Source organism: Mirounga angustirostris, unplaced genomic scaffold (genome assembly GCF_029215605.1).
Source record: "Mirounga angustirostris isolate CCGP_5_RB_7025 unplaced genomic scaffold, mMirAng1.0.hap1 SCAF_8, whole genome shotgun sequence".
In the NCBI taxonomy this organism is placed as follows: domain Eukaryota; kingdom Metazoa; phylum Chordata; class Mammalia; order Carnivora; family Phocidae; genus Mirounga; species Mirounga angustirostris.
This window is the reverse complement of record NW_026991716.1, coordinates 90926157-90943501: the sequence shown is the minus strand read 5'-3', so window position 1 is coordinate 90943501 and position 17345 is coordinate 90926157. Positions and strand designations below refer to the sequence as shown.

Below are 17345 nucleotides of genomic sequence, written 5' to 3'. Positions count from 1 at the left end.
ACCTTTAGAAGAATTAATTGTAAGGATTTCTCTTTGAGGGAGTTTAGCAGATTATATATTCTGAGTAACCTCCCAGTTGAAACAACCGAAATGCCGTAAAAAGTTTATAAAGTATCTTTCTAAATATATTGCCAAGTTGGCACAAAAAAAAAAAAAAAAAAGAGAGAGAAACCATAGAGACCAAAGACAAAAATGAAAGCAGGAATCCTGGATTGTTCTGGAATGTTCCTGCTGGGCTTTGGGGGTTGAGTTCCCATCTGATGGCCACTTAGGGCAAGAGGAATGGAGGATAAGGCCTCTGGTTGTCCATGTCGGAAAGTCTAATAAGGGATACCCTCAATGTAATGGTGATTAAGAAATAAGCCTGAGAGTGGGGGGATGGGGAGGGGGGAGGAGAAGAAAACCTGCCTGTTTTTACCTTCACACTAGTGAGGGAGAGGGAGCAGCAGGATGTGAATTCTCCTAAAATATGAGAAAGACTGACATGGTTACAGGTTGTCTGGATTGTTCCTCTGAGGTCCAAACATCCTCATGCCAAGAATTTAAAGGGCTCCCAGATTGGTTGCCTCCCAACAGGCAAATGGAAGCCAAATAGAAATCTTCTCTGGAGGAGTGCCACTTTAACTGAGGCCTCCACGAATTGCCACAGATAATATTTCAAGGGAATTCATTTCACAGTCAAAAATCTCAAATTAAAAAAAAAAACAGATCAGACAAAATCACCAGCACGAGAAATAGAGCAACAGAAGTAGCAGAGTGGACTTACCCATTCCTAATGTAAAATAAGTACATTAAATACACTTTTAAAAATAAACAATGTGATGCTGCTTTTACAAAAAAAATAAACAAGAAGCTTAGAAGTATGAGCAGGAAACGACATATTGTAAAGAATGACCAGATTGGGAGGAGACTAAGTAGAATTTCTACAAATAGGGCGCCTGGGTGGCTCAATTGGTTAAGCGACTGCCTTTGGCTCAGGTCATGATCCTGGAGTCCCGGGATCGAGTCCCGCATCGGGCTCCCTGCTCAGCAGGGAGTCTGCTTCTCCCTCTCCCACTCCCCCCTCTCGTGCTCACTCTCTCTCACTCTCTCTCTCAAATAAATAAATAAAATCTTTGGGGGGGAAAAAAAAAGAATTTCTACAAATAAGGAATATGGTTATTTACATTAAAAAATTCAGTTATTAGGTTGAAGAAATTAGATACAGCTGAAGAGAGAATAAATGAATTAGAATATGGATGTAAAGAAATTACCCAGAATGTAGCCCACCAAGAAGTGGAAAGCATGAGCGGTTAAGAGACCTGAAAACAAGGGAATCTTTTCAGAAATGATAATGCAATTGGGACCATTTTGCAGAGGACAACTGGCCCAAAATGTTACCGTGAAAATCACATAGCTGTCTCAACATCAAAGTAGACTTCAAAGTAAAAAGCATTGCTAAAGATAAAACTTCATTACCATTAAAAGGTTGAGTTTTATTTAAATATAATAATTCTAACTTTGTGTATATTGAAAGGCATGATTTCAAAATACAGAGAACAATTTAACAGAAATGCAAGTAAAAATAAATCCACAATCACAGAGGGACATTTTAACAGACCTTTTCTGTGACTGACAGAAAAAAATGGCTCCCCAAATCAGTAAATACATGGATTTGAACAATGTGAGTAACAAATGACTTAATAGATATATTTAGCATATCATACCCGACAGCTGCAAAATATGCAGGAACATACAGGAACATTTAAAAATCACTAATGGAAAAATAATTAGGTCATAAAGTTTTTCTCAGCAAGTTTTAAAAGATTGGAGTCATACAGAGTGTGTTCTTTGAGCACAGTAGGATTCAGCCAAAAGTCACTAACAATAACCAGAGGATGAACAGTTTCACAAACATAACATCATGTGAAAAAAGTCAGACACGAAAGAATACATGTTGTATGGCTTCACTGTACATGAGATTCAAGAATAAGGCAAAATTAGACTGTAGGGTTTATGGATGCATATTAAAGCAGGAAAAGAACAAAGGAAAATGAAGTAATTAATGTAAAAATCAGGATGATGATTACCTTCAGGAGGAGGGGGGCTCATTCAGAGCATCATAGGGCATCCTCCTCATTCTATTATGAAAAATGTTTTGAGTATCCTTACGTGTGTATTCTTTCAAATGGACTTTAGAATGATGTTGTCAAATGCCCTAAAACTCATTTGAATTTTGATTGGAATTATGTTAAATTTATAGATTTCCTTTGGGATTATTTACAGCTTTGAAATACTGAGTCTTCCCATCTAGAGATATGTGTTTCCAGTTATTCAGGGTTTTTTGTTGTTGCTTTTAGGATTCCTTAGGAAAATTTTAGAGCTTTCTTCATGTAGATTCCACATTTCATGTTAAGTTCACTCCTAAGTATTAATTTTGCTTCTACTGTGTAAGAGAGGGCCCTCCTCATCCCATGTTTTCTAACTGGTTATTGCTGGCCTATAAGAAAGCTATAGATTTTGTTTAACTGCTTATCTTATTATTAGTTTTAATTTTAGTCATTTGTTTTAAAATAATATTTGTTGTGTTTTCGTTGTGGGGTAGGTATTAGTAGTCACTTTATAATAGTTTTTGAATAGACTTACTCGTCCTAGTTTACAGTTGAGAAAATGAAGCTTAGTGGAAGATAAAGAGATTGCTTAGGGTCACACAACTAAATAGTGGAGCTGAGGTTTTAATTCAGTTATGTCTCACAAAAAAACCTCTCTTTCTACCATGGGGAGTGTATTTTTCTTGATAAATTTAATTCAACAAAAAAATCATATAAAAATATTATGCTATGGAGATGAATGAGATAATGTAAAATTGCCTTGAAAGATTGAAGGAACATAAACGAACTATCCAAATTAATGTAGCAATTTTACTGAGAAATTTAAGGCAGGAGATTAATTAGAGAATAGCTAAGATCTGGCATTGCCTTTCAGTAGTTCAGAAATCATAGAGCTTGTTTGTTTATAAAACTTTTGAAATGTACTCTGAGCATCTCTGTCGGTCACATTGTGAAACAGATGTCTTCCCAGTGGTGTTTTTTTTTATAATTTATATTTTTTATTTTTATAAGTGGCATTTAGTGTGAAATCAACCCTGTGTGTGTGTGTGTGTGTGTGTGTGTTAGTGAAATCATCTCTGTGTATGTGTGTCTCTTTATGTGTCGTGTATGTGTGTGAAATCTGCTTGGGGAGGAGCCACTGCCAGAGACCCAGAGGGGAATGATGAAGATGTGGAATGATGCGGTGGCAGTTGAGGTGGAAGGAAGTGCTCAGATTTGAGACACACTCAGGTAGAAGAGGATTTCCCAGATTACATGGGGCAGGGTGCTGAGAGGAGAGGTCCTTCAGTCTCCTTAATGGCTGGGTTTTTCAGGAAAAGAATTTCTTCATATTTTTAAAAACCTTTAAATTCACCCGCACTTGTCCTTGCTCTTTCTCAAGCCTTACATCTTCCAAATACTGTGTCTGCTTTGTGTTCCGTGGACAGAAAAGACCTGCTCTCCCTTCCCTACACATAAATAAAGCACACCATTTTCAACACAGGAGAGGTGACAGGGATGCTTGGTCTCTCACTAGGAATCCTGAAGTGGATAAAACTGATTGACAACTTTGAAGGAGAGTATGACTATGTGACCAACGAGGGGACAGTGTTCACATTCAAGACAAATCGCCATTCGCCCAACTATCGCCTGATCAACATTGACTTCACGGATCCGGAGGAGTCAAAGTGGAAAGTGCTCGTTCCTGAGCATGAGAAAGATGTCTTAGGTAAGACTACATGCTACTGGAACACTGTGCTTTTGTTTTGGGTGAGAAGGCCAACAAATTGGTACAACTCTCATTCGCTGGTGACTGGTTACACGGTAAAGAACCTTCAACCTTAGTCATCGAGAGTGAAGGGTCTGAATAGCACAACCAAATATTTACTGGATGACATCTGTGTGGTTAGTACGATATCATGCAGGGTCTTCATAAAAATTGTGGCTTTCAAAGGTAGTTAGTTGTTGTTTTAGTATCAGTTGCCTCTCTGTGTAGTTATTATTTGATAATCATCACTAACATTTAATTTTCTAAACCATTTAGACCAGAATCCTTAGCTTTTAGCTTTTGAATAACCTTTAGCTGTTTATATTATACCTGTTGTAGATCTCAGAGTGGATTCACAGTCCTCTTGTTAGAAAAGAGAAGAGACTGTTGTCAGATGTCATTGCAACTCACTGCAGTTGCTGGTGTGTGCACTGAGCTACATTAACCTCTTGAGAACCTCCCTTTAGCTTCAGAGTGCCCTTAAGTTCCCTCTTACTCATTTTCTCTGTGATTTTCTAAAAATGATATGCTGCTTTATAAATTATTCATTGCCTGAAAGCTAATTTGATTAGAATAAGACCCACTAATTTTGCTACTGTTTTTTACACAAAAGGAAAGTCCAGTACCTTCAAGCCAATGAAGAGTTTACTTGTTAGAGGTGAACTTCTGCTGATGGGTTGAATAGGGTAAAATCTAAGGCCATCCCAAATTGTGAAGGTATTAGATACAAAATTGGGAAAATAATTCCTTTTGAGATCTGCAAAGTGGCCCTGGGTCTGATAGAGCAGTTCTTAATGTGTTTTTCAGTGAATTAAAGCACAAGTATTAGAATCAGACAGGTCCAGGTTCACATCCTAGAAAAAGTAAGGGACTCTTTCTCCCTTAGCTCAAGGCAGTATGCTCTGTGCTTGGCACATTCAACCTGGCCTTGGGTAGGAGTAGAAGAGAAAGGACAGACGACTGACTGTCTCAGGGAGGGCTTCCTGCTGGGCCCTTGCTTCTGTAGTTCCCTTGGCCCTGGAAGAAGCACTGCTCTGGGTGTTTGCTTGAGAGTCTTCTCAGCTCTTGGGCATCTGGCTGTATCCACCACTTTCTTCTTCTTTTTCTTTTTTTTTTTTTTAAGATTTTATTTATTTATTTGACAGAGAGGGAGAGGGAGAAGCAGATTCCCTGCTGAGCAGGGAGCCTGATGCAGGACTTGATCCCAGGACCCCGGGATCATGACCTGAGTCGAAGGCAGATGCTTAACCGACAGCCACCCAGGCGCCCCAGTGCACCATTTTCTTCTGTACTGAGGTCTCCACATCCTTCTGGGCAGTTCTTTTGGATGGAACCCAAGACAACCCCATGCCTGCTCTTTCCTGCAAAACCCACATCTGGAACTCTGAGGCAGCCATGCATCCCAGGCCCTTCCCCTGGCTTCTAGATGTTCAGTCATAGTCCCTTTAGCTTCTCAGGTTTGGCTGTCTCATAAGCTGGGGTTCTCCCAAGGGGGGAGGGGGACCTGGAACATGACAGGGGCTCTCTTCAAGGAAATTACTCCACCTGCCTCCTCAGAAATCTTCATTTGTATTTGGATGAGGGATCCATGAGCCAAGGAACAAGGTTTTGGCCATTTCCTTTAACATCTTCATATGGGGAATCTGGTTTGTAGTGACTTTGGTAGCCTGATGGCTTCTGTCCAAACTGAGACAGAATGTCCCCCCAAGGATGGTAAGAGCCAGCATTTAGTGAGTGCTTCCTAAGTGCCACATGAATTGACTTCATATTTGGTTTCAAGTGAGCCTTAGTGGCATAAGTCTTCATGTAGGTGCCCTGGATGCTTTTCAGGAGCAAGTCAGATTGCATCTGTGATCCTCACATAGGGAGCTATGAAGAGATAGAAGTATTTCCCCAGACCCATGTCCTCTTTCTGCCTTTTAAAGTCCCAAAGAAGCGGTTTTACTTATGTCTTAAGGTGACATTCTCTTTCACTTGTAGATCGAATGAGATGTAAATCGATGCTTGGAGATTTGGGGGTGGGGGGTGATATATTTTTATAATCTTCCTTCTATAAGGTTATAAGGTCTTTAGACTAGAAAGAGGAAACCTTCAGTATTCACTAGAACTCATCAATTCAAAGAGAAGCGCTATTGCATTTGCTATGTATCATTAGCACAGAATGCCCTATGGAGAATAAAAACTAAAGATGAGTTATAAAGTACAGCCATAAAGTCAGAGCTTTTATTAACGACAGTCTACAAATCACCTTGTCTTTTTCTTATTCACTCTGTTTTATAATTCTGACATGCCCATAGTTAACACAGAGTGATTATTCTTTGACAGAAATAATTTACTTCAGTTTTTCCCCTGTACTTTAAAACATTAAGGCCACCTGAAATATATTGCTTGATTGCGGCACTTCAAAAAAAAATTGTATTGGACAATGAGCAAATCACTTTTGGATATAAGAGTTCTTCTGTCCTCACTTGGCGGAAAAGCTTGCTATGGTAATCCAAACAAACTAGCACCCTTGAGGCCCCAGGTGATCCTTAAGAGTTCCCTCTGGCCAGTGTCTGGTTCATATTGGTAAGTAATAATCTTATAAGCATGAACCACTAGTTTCTTGGGTTGTAAGAATAAATGTCAAGAACCACCCCCCACCACACCCCACAGCATAAAAGGCTTTTCTTTTCTGCATGTTTGAACTATATTACCTGTTACCCTGTCCTTCCATTTACTATAGCATCTCTCCCTCTGCAGGGGGCCCCATCTTTACCTCAGGCTGATCCTGTGCACACCAGAATGGGTAGTGCTCTGGGCCTGCCCTTCGTTTTCTCCTCTCCCCATCAGCCCCCTTACCTCCTGTCCCAGCTCTGTCACTGACGGCACCATTCCTGACCTCGTCGCAACCCCAGGAGTTGAGGAGGACTCCTCTCTCTGCCTTACTGTCCATATCCCCACGGTTACCACATCCTGATGATTCTTCTTGGAAAATGCATTTCTTTTCTTCCCTCCCTAGACTTCGTTCCAGCTTGATTTAATTTGACTGGCTAATAATGGCAGTAGTGTTCTTCCTCATCTCCCCTCCATCCTTCCGTAGACGTCCATTGTTCTGCATCCTTCATTGCTATCATCTTTATTTATGACATCCATCTATCCAAACAGTAACTCCCCAGTAACAGCTAAGTGAGAACTAACCTCCCCTGTCCGGCTCACCAAATCCCCTGCAGACCACCACCCTCTCCACCTACCCCACAATGAGCAACTTTTTTCTTCTTGGAAATGGATGTCTCACTTGTTCTCCTTACCAGTCTCCCTCCCTCCTCCCCTCCTTCCCTCCCCCTTCCCTTCCTCCTGGTTGTTCATATTCCTTTTCTCTCTCTATTTCCAGCTCTGGCTGTCCTTCCTTGAGTTGCCTGTCCTCCCACCACCTCATCCCCCAGAGAGGTGTCCTCTCTCTGACCCCACCCTAGGCACCTGTCACCTCATACCCCTGTACTCAAGATGCAGTTCAGCGCTTGTTTAGGGCTCTTGTGTGTTTTGGGTCCCCAACCAGCCTCTCACTTACCTCTGCTTACATGTTATTACTTGTATTTTTATATGATTGTGTCTTAAGGGCAGAAGTGACATCATCTGCCTGCTTGTTTCTCCAGCACCTTGCCAGGTATCTGGCACATACCCGGAGTACAATATATTTTTGTCGGAAAAACAGCCCTGACAGACATGTTTCTACCTCCTATACCATGATACTGGGCACAAAATAAGTAGGCAAGATTGGGGTGCCTGGGTGGCTCAGTTGTTAAGCGTCTGCCTTTGGCTCAGGTCATGATCCTGGGGTCCTGGGATCGAGCCCCACCTCAGGCTTCCTGCTCGGCGGGAAGCCTGCTTCTCCCTCTCCCACTCCCCCTGCTTATGTTCCTTCTCTTGCTTTGTTTCTCTCTGTCAAATTAAGAAATAAAATCTTAAAAAAAAAATAAGTAGGCAAGATTATTTGTATCACAAAATACTTTGTAGAATATTTTGTTTCCTCTGGACATGACAGTAACAATCATTTATTAAAGGAATATGCTGGAACTAGATGAACGATTACATCCAGTTATAAAATCACTTTGCAAGTCTCATTGCTGCATAGCACAATGGAGAGCTGAAGAACTGTTGTTCAATGAAGTAAGTATGCTTTTCACTCCTTTCAAAGCTACATTAGCTTTTATCTGTCCTTGCCTTTTCAGAATGGGTAGCTTGCGTGAGGTCTAACTTTTTGGTGTTATGCTACCTTCACGACGTGAGAAACATTCTGCAGCTTCATGACCTAGCCACCGGTGCTCTCCTCAAGACCTTCCCACTGGAGGTCGGCAGCGTTGTGGGGTACAGCGGTCAGAAGAAGGACACCGAAATCTTCTATCAGTTTACTTCCTTTTTATCTCCAGGTGAGAGTCTTTTCACCAGTGTTACTCAGCTTTAAAATCAGACTGATGTTTGGGTTTCTTTTGGGAAATGGAAATGGAATGCTGTATTATTGAAAATCCATATGCTGTATTATAGCCAGAATTACATAATGGGAATAAAACAGTAAGACAGATGCTTAGAACACAGGGAAATGTGAATGCCTAAAATGGCACACTCATTCATCTTATATCCTGAGTCTCTCTTCTGGGGACAGGACCAACTGCTATACCAGGTTGATTTAAAAAAATTAGTATGAATGCGTAGAACCTGAGATTCAGCTTTTGGTCTATACGGATCAGGATACACAGTGCAGAGTAACTAAAAGCATAAAAGAAAAATCTATAGTCTCATCTGACATGAAAAACCCATTTTCTAAACAGACTGAGAATAATTTGTGCTATTGTTAAACCGAATTAAAATATAATTCTAAAAGTGTAGTCTTACGTCATATAAAAAAAAACGTGGTTCAAGGAAAAAGGAAAAAAACATGCTTATAAGTTATGATACTGTGTTCCATGGTATGGGTTAACGTTCCCCAAAGTAAACATAGTTCTCTTTTTAACTTTTTTTTAGTTGGTCACATTCATTTTGCTGTTTTGGTTTTTCCTGCTTCTCCACTTGGCTGCCCAGGTTTTGTTGTAGCCAAAGCCACACACATACTCTGATTTGTCCCAGGAGCCTGGCTGAGTTGGCAGCTTGCAGTTGACTGAGCAGACCCTATCTTAAAAGCAATCTGGCTGAAAACATTTCTGCACTTCCCTCGTTTGTTTTTCAAGCTCCTTCATAGCCCTTTTGTCCCGTCCGGCTTTATGGCAATAATTTGGTCCCTGGCACAGTCAGCAGATGTAGGGGAGAGAACTAGGCAGGTACCGAAGTGGCTCTTTCCTCATGGGGTTCAGCCAGATGGCAGCGATGCCTCGTCTACGTGTGTGTGCACGCGTGCGCGTGCATCTGAGTCACAGAGCAGGCAATCATGAGGAATCTTATCGGCATGATGGCTTGCTGTCGGGGTTACTGAAACCAAGAGAGTGATGTTCTTCTGTAAGTAGGTCTGATGGTAGACCCAGAACACCAGCAAGCTCTATTTCCCATGTGCCTTTCAGAGGATCCCAGGGGGGCTGGGGAAAGTGCCCGCGGCCATGTGGAAACCGGGCCCAGTGCCAGGAGTCGGAAACTAACAGGTCAGGAATCCCATGTCAGGGGGTCGTATGCCACACCCCTTCTGCCCTGGGGTACAGTGGCAGCCAGGGGACCAGAACTAAGAAAAATCCATTTCTTCCAGATTACCATTCTCAACCCACTGCTGTGGGGATTCACCATTTATTTCCCCAACTTAAACTGGTCCAGAATTTTTACTTTGAAAATCCCGTAGCTTAAACAGTTTAAATGGATAAAGGGCAATGAGGAGAACAGGGTAAGGGTGATTCACCCATTCTTAATAAAAGCTGGAGTCCCCGAAGGCCCATAACCCTCCTTCAATGACTCCATGTGACCATTTATTTCAGGAACAGGCTCATCATTACCTGGGCAAGAAAGGGCTCACTGACCTAGTGTTAAAGGATGGGTTCCGTGCCAAGCAGTGAAACGCTGTCTGTGACTCTTCTGGCTGGGAAGTTTGAAAAGTTGAAAAGTTCTGTACTGCTGAGCAGTTTCTGAACAAGCTTTAATTTGTTGTTGTAATGCTTTGTTCTTCCCCTTTGTCTTGTCGTACTCATTTGGCTCCATCTTTCTCTTTTTCCCTTTAATGCAATTTTTTTTGTATCTAAAACCAGAGAACAGGGCTTCTAGACTCAGGCCTTCTGGTCCAAAGTAAAAACAGCCATCAGAGCATTAAACTGGATCTCTCGAAAGCAAGAACTGTCAGTGTGTGTACATACACATCCACGCACATGCATACCAGAGGCTGCCTTTCCCTGGTCTCTGAAGATTAGCTGTCTACTACTGAGTAAACAACAGAGATACTAAATTATAAGTAAAGCCTCAGGGCCAGAAATAACTACGGCTCCAGCTGTTTAGGACATGTGGTGCATCTGGCCGGTGGGCACCAGCTGACTGTTTCCCATGGAGGCACATAGTGAAGACTGTGTGTCTTGAGCCCAAGCTATTTAGGACTCTTGTACCTTGAGTCAAACTTAGGAGACAATGAGCAGCCAGGGCAATTTGGAACACAATGCACTTATTCCCTGTGGCCCAAACCACTTAGTGGTTGAGCTGATTAATTCTGTATTCATGGAACCTCAGAGGGTTGTCTAAGGTTGGCTCCAGACAGATTTGTACCTTGTAATAATCCAGTATAGCAAGTCCCAGGTGCATGGCTCTGGGAAACAGGGATGAGCAAAGAAGCCTTTGCCAGACTGTTTGGGAAAGGCAAAAAAAAATTTTAAGACTTAATTTTTTAGAGCAGTTTTAGGTTCGTGGCAAAATCGAGAAGGTACCAGAGATTTCTGGTATACCCCTTCCCCCACATCACAGCCTCCCCCATTATCAGCATCCCCTACCAGAGTGGGACAGTTGTTACAATTGATGAACCTACATTGACACATCGTAATCACCCAGAGTCCCTAGTTTACATTATGGTTGACCCTTGCTGTTGTACATTTTGTGGGTTTGGACAAATGTATAATGACATGTATCCATCATTATAGTATCCTATAGAATATTTTCACTGCCCTAAAAATCCTCTGTGCTCCCCCTATTCACCCTTCCCCAACAACCACTGATCTGTTTACTGTTTCCACAGTTTCGTCTTTTTCCAGAATGTTACATGGTTGGAATCATACAGTATGTGGACTTTTCAGATTGGCTTCTTTCACTTAGTACTAGGCATTTAAGTTTCTTCCATATCTTTTCATGGGCTCAATAGCTTATTGCTTTTAGCCCTGAGTAATATCCCATTGTCTGGATGTACCAAGGTTTATTTACACATTCATCTTCTGAAGGACATCTTGGAAGCTTCCCAGTTTTAGCAGTTATGAATAAAGCTGCTATAAACATCCGTGTGCAGATTTTTGTGTGGACATAACTTTTCAACTCCTTTGTGTAAATACCAAGGAGTGCAAACATTTTTAAGATTTGTTTTAATTTCCATTTATGTTTTTTTTATTTTAATAACATTAAAACCCACCCTGTACGGGTGGGTGTATATGGGTCATCTTTTAGAAAAAAGTTCTTTTGCCTTCTCTGTACATATCCAGTTTTTTAAATCCTTTGATTTTTTCTTTCACAGTTTCTCCCAGAGTTTCCCCTTCCTCTTAACTCCCACTCCCATTTCTTTTACCTCCTTACATTTATTTTAGATAATTGGGAATATATGAGCTGATCGTCCCTGCCTCCTTCCTGTTACTAAAATGGCCTTGTTAAACCATTGATTTCATCAGGAGACCTGTCTCCTCAAGTCCAGGCACCTCCTCTGGCCTTAAGGGACTTCCATAACCCAGTTCTCTCTTTCACCCCTAAACGTGGAAATTGATTTCCTAGAGATGACCTAACCAGTCCTCCAGTTTATGATTCTAAGATGTCTTCTCCAAATCCCTTGGACTTACCAAGCCAAACCAGACAGGACACAAACATCATTAGATAATAGGGATTCACATTACGTGAATGTGCAGTAGGCTCATCTAGGCTAACCCAGATGGATCTGTAAAGAGAAGGTATTGATCAAACTTAAGCCCTGGTACGTTCAGGTTTAACCCAGCCTCCTCCACGGTGCCACTTCTGCGCAGGACAGAAGAGTAGAAGTCAGGTTCTTGGCACCCTTTTTCTGAACAGTAGCCAGCCCCTGTTTCCTACTTATTTCATTCTGCTGTTACGGGACGTGATGTCTTAGTTTTTCCAGATAAACAGGCATTTAGAGTACATTTCCTATTCATTGTGTTTCACAGAGGAATTTGTATTCTAGTACTTTGGTGACTTGTGTAAGGTCATGGACCCAGCACCTGTCAGAAGTGGGAGTCCTGGCTGCCTGGTCCTTTGTCATTCACTGTGGTGCAGGCTGCAGTGGTCCCAGGGTGAGTCAGGGTGGCACATGCTTGGTCTGCAGTCTTTTTCGTTAGTTGTTTGGTGGTTCAGGCTTGGTTTTGTTTGTTTGTTTTTAAGGATTCAGATTTTTTTGTGTGTTTTGAGGAAGGGGGGCAAGTACATACTGATGAAGAAGCTTTTCAAAAATTAACATATCTCTGAAAATAGCCTCGCCCTCAAGATTACATTCATCTAGACAAGGACAATATTCAGTATATTTGGTACATGAGAATGTATGCCCCCCCCCAAAAAAAGGTATGCCCAGAGTGTAGTTTGCAACTACTTGATGTATAAAGACGTATTTCAACAGATACCCAAGTATGACTTAAACTAGGAAAGCCAATACTTTGGTCATGTTACTTACCTTCTGTCGATATTAATCAGACTTCCTGTTATAGTACCTTAAAACAATTTGTCTGTAAGCGTGAGACTTGCAATGACATTCATAGGGATCAGCAGTCATGCTATTAATGAATGTAAACGTATTATCCTTTGCCATTGGGGGTGCAGAGTATTGTTTCCCATCTGTTAATGAAATACACGCACAGAGGAGTTGAGAAGAAAGCAAGCTACCATTATACGTGATCAATTTGAATGTACCCTGTGGGAGTACTGTTTGGTTTCTAGTTTTCCAGGAAGTATTGGGATCACTAAATCGATTTTCCATATATTTGACAGCATATGTTTAAAGTATCGTGTGGGAGGGTTGTTTCCACACCAGCCACTCTGGATGACTAATTCTGTTTCATAAACCACCCCAGTGTCGTTGTTTCCAAATAGCAACGACTCATCTTACTTATTGTTTCTTTGATTGAGTTCTTAAGTGTTAGAGTGTTAATAGCATTAAATTCAGGAAATGGAATTTTAATTACTGATTAAATAAGCTGGCATTCTTGATGTATATTCATTAATCTGTGTTGTGCACAGTTAATGGGATAATCAAAATTTTAAAAGCAACTCTAAAATGGTACCTGATCATCTCGGGTCCCTGATTGCTGTCCACACATGTGTCCACAGATAGGGGGGTGTCAGGTATCTGGAGCCCCGGAGTTCCCATCAAGAGACCCTGACTGGCTGTTGACTTTGGGCAAATCGTTTGAGTTTTCCATTGTACTCACCTTGCAGGTGAAACGGCCCTACATGAAGTTTCCCATCTTCTTTGACCTGCACTCCTAAGCGACCTGGCATAGGGAAGACCTGTTAAGTTTCCACTGTGACGTTTTTCTGCCTCTTCTCATACTCACAGAAGGCTATGGAATCTTCTAAAACGTCCTTGCAGATTACGGTTGTAAAATTGAAGGCCGCATGTGGTGGCGATGATGAGTGAACACTTACCTAGCACCCCACGCACCGGACTGTTCTAAGTACTTGTGGTGCAGTGACCCTTACTTGGCAGCAGAGAATACCTCGGTCCCTCACTGATGCTCCTCTCTTGCTACTCATGGGGTCCGGTTGTGCCTTGTGATCCTTGTGCTCCCCCCCCACCCCCCCAGTGAGTTTGTGGACTAACCCAGGACTTCTGCTTCCTTCTAGGTATCATTTATCACTGTGACCTCACCAAAGAGGAGCTGGAGCCACGAGTCTTCCGAGAGGTTACTGTGAAAGGGATCGATGCTTCCGATTACCAGACAGTCCAGGTATGGAGCATTTACAAGAGTCAGAAAACCTGGCTGCCAGGCCGGGCCATCCCCACCCTAGTGGGTCAGGAGCCGTGGAGAGAGTGCTCGGGAGTACAGACCACAGGTGTTGTCCCGGGCAGGGAGCATCGTCCCGCCCTCCTAGAGCATGCAGCTTCTGCTCGCATAGCTGCTGCTCTCCATGGGAAGCTGGAGCCCCCGTGCGGGGGTCTTACTGCAGGAGCTGCCAAAGCAACACCATTTGTCTGCTTGCCTGAGAATTGGCTAGCCCAGGTCTTGGGGTGTCTCAAGTAACAACGTGGATCTGCTCTATACAAAGTCTTGACTCGAGCGCTGCCAGTCTGTCTTTTCTGCCTGACGGTCACAGGTGCTTGTGCCTGGCACAGCCGAGGCGCTCCGTAAAATACTAGAACGAATGACTTAACTGATTGTCACGGCACCACAAGCTCCGTCTCTGGCCACCCATCCTTTCAGGTTAAGAATCTACATTTTTGTTTTTCCAGCTCCCCGAAGGCATTAAGTCTTCCAGAAACTGAATCACTTATTGATTGAGGATGTAGCATGTCTGTGTCCTTTGCAATGGAAGGTCACCTGTGAGGTACCAGGTGTTTACCAGGCCTTTCCCACCTGGACGGCTAGACCACACAGACCACAGATTAGGAATCAGAACTCTGGGAAGGAAGTGTAGAACACAGAGCTGGATGCTCCCAAGGATGTTTCTGTGAAATCAGGGCATTACTTTAGCTTGTTGAGTTACCCTTCACCTGTCTAGAAACGGTCAAGATGATGGGCTAGATCTAGATCGTAAGTAAAGTGTTGTTTACAGAAACCCATGGTGGGCAGGATCTGGCCCAGGCTGCAGCCTGTCACCCCGTTGTTCTAGATCAGGAGTTGGCAAACGGGCCTCTGGTTTTGTGGGAGAACAGCCATGCCCATCTGTTTACATAGTGTTGGTGCATTAATAGGGTGGGTGCAGAAGGCCTATATGGCCCACTAAGTCTAAACTACTTAGTATTTGGCCCTCTAAGAAAAAGTTTACTAATCCCTGGTCTATATTAAAAAGTACTTCTAAAATCCAAATGTTCTCAGTAGGTGCACAGGGCCTTTGTCACTTCAGTCTCTGTCAGGCCTGAAATGTGCATATACTCATTGGGTGACACTGGGTGAGTCACTTAACCTTTCTTTTTTTTTAAGATTTTATTTATTTATTTATTTCTTTGAGAGAGCACAAGCAGGGAGAGCGGCAGGCAGAGGGAGAAGCAGACTCCCCGCTGAGCAGGGAGCCCGATGCAGGGCTCGATCCCAGGACCCTGGGATCATGACCTGAGCCGAAGGCAGATGCTTAACCAACTGAGCCACCCAGGTGTCCCTCACTTAACCTTTCTACTGCAGGTTTTTTTTAGCTGTAATATAGAGATGGTATTCATTTTACAGAATTCCTGTAGGGTTGTATGACATGATGTATATTAAGTGTCTGGCACATAGAATATAATCCATTTTTCAATCAATATTAGAAATAAATATAACAGACTATTAGTCTTCTGTATCTGTTTTGGCTTGCTGCTGTGTTCATTTTCAAGGTGAGCTGTTGCCTGGAGAGAGATTCTGTGGGAGCCAGTAGCCCGTCTGGCGCTTACATGGTTCGCTAATTCACCCTAGTCTTGTATTAGACTTTAAAAATCATTTTTAGGCTGTTGTTCTTTGCCGTTATCCCTTTTCTCCATGTATTGAAAAATTGTCCTTACCAGATGTCACATGTGACCTCCCCAGGACCTATGTCTAGTCAGCAACCCCGGGGCCAGGGTGTGCACATATACACCATCGCCTCCCCCATCGGTAGTGCCAGGGATGCCCAAGCAGCACCCACTGACTTCCCTCTTTCACCCTCAAGGGTGCAGCCTTGGCTGCCCTAGAATTGGGCGGTCACCCAGTAGAGACCCCCTGTCATCGCCTCATCTCTACTATGCAGCCCCTCAGCTCTATTTAAAAAACACATTATTGTCTTCTCCTTGCCAGCTTCCCACAAATAATGAGTGCTCAAGTCTGCAGTTACCTTTGGGGTTCAGGTGAGGGAGAGGCACCTGTAATAATGCCAGGGAGGCAGCTGCTTACAGGGAAGTAACTCTTCTCACAGTGAGGGCGGTTGGAGTTGTTTCTCCTGTCAAGTAGCTCTTCTTGTCCATGCTGGTAATAGTAATATTCTTGATGGTGATACACAGAGAAACTAGTTACCAGCTAATATGTATTGTTTTCTTTTATAAATGAAAAGATAAAACATTACAGCTGAGCAAGTGCTTGGCGGAGTAGAAATCTCTCCGCCATGTAGGTCGCCTGACATCTCCCCATTTAGCCGGGGAAGAGACGAACTGGGGTGATGCCAGTAGTCTGTATCATGGGACAACCCAGCTCCTCTGTGCCTGGCTCCCTGCTTCACAAAGAAAACTTCCCCCAAAACAACCTTTTGTTTCTACCACTGCAGTAGGGAAGAAAAAAGGGAGGAAGATGATAAATATTTAAAAGGGTAGTAACTGGACAGAACACATTGCACCCCACATCTCAGTGCACTGCTCCTCATTTCTGGATTTTAGAAAGTGGAGCTATGCCTGTGGACAGAGTAGATGTATAATGCCTACAGGAGAGTTTCTCTCTATTGATCATACACGTCAGACGTCTTGCAGTGAGTTAACAAAACAGAATTCTTTCATCGTTTACAGGTGCCTTTGAAATGCTCTTTGATACCACAACACCATAGACTTATATCACTTAAACTCCGTTGTGCAGTGGTTTAGAGTCACGTGTATCAGCAGAGCTTTGACGTGAAATGTGAGCGTGACAGATGTTCTCACATTTTGATTAGGCTCTCAGTGGTGTTGCCAACAATGACCTAACCATTGTAAAAGCAGGCCCTAGAGAGGGATTTGTGCATGAATGGAAAATGTCATGATGGTGTGTAATAGAAACCACAGCATTTTGGGGGGAAAAAAGGATATTTTTGTTTTCAATCACTTTGGGGTAATGTCACTTTTGATTCCTCTTGACCCTGGTGTTTATATTTATTCCATATGTGATTTAACAAGAAGATCCTCTGGACCATTTGCAATTCCTTCTTACATTTTGTGAGGAATGTTATCATTGGGAGCAAACACTGCAGCACAGATTATGCTGCATAGTTGGTCGATGCAATTAATGATGGTCATGACCATGTACATCTACCTGGTGGGGTAGCTGGTAAGATAGACCAGGACAGGGAGAAAGAGAAGGTCAGAGAAACATGTGGCTAAATAAACGACAGAGGACTATTCTTGCGTGCTGTACATTCACCCAGGACCCAGCGCATCTTGAATTTGGGTGGGGGGGAGGGGTGGGAGGTCTTGGAGGATATGGTGTCATATTTCGCTGGCAGACATAGAACAAAACTGTCCGTAT

The 17345-nt window shown here is 42.7% G+C and overlaps 1 protein-coding gene and 1 long non-coding RNA gene across 3 annotated transcripts in view; one reads left to right on the top strand and one right to left on the bottom strand.

The window, feature by feature from the left end:
• PREP (prolyl endopeptidase) overlaps positions 1-17345 on the top strand; it is a 116892-nt gene that overhangs the window by 60054 nt on the left and 39493 nt on the right. Inside the window, exons 8-10 of the mRNA XM_045865245.3 lie at positions 3607-3798; positions 8049-8246; positions 13816-13919. Coding sequence (XP_045721201.1) covers positions 3607-3798; positions 8049-8246; positions 13816-13919 — 494 coding nt within the window. The remainder of the gene's footprint in view (positions 1-3606; positions 3799-8048; positions 8247-13815; positions 13920-17345) is intronic.
• Positions 1-17345, bottom strand: part of LOC123836296 (uncharacterized) — a 33271-nt gene that overhangs the window by 9585 nt on the left and 6341 nt on the right. The window contains exon 3 of one of the 2 annotated variants that reach the window (XR_010413714.1): positions 13380-13463. The exons of the other annotated variant lie outside the window; for it this stretch is intronic. This is a non-coding gene — a long non-coding RNA (uncharacterized LOC123836296). Of the gene's footprint in view, positions 1-13379; positions 13464-17345 lie in introns of those variants that run through there. 2 annotated transcript variants of the gene reach the window in all.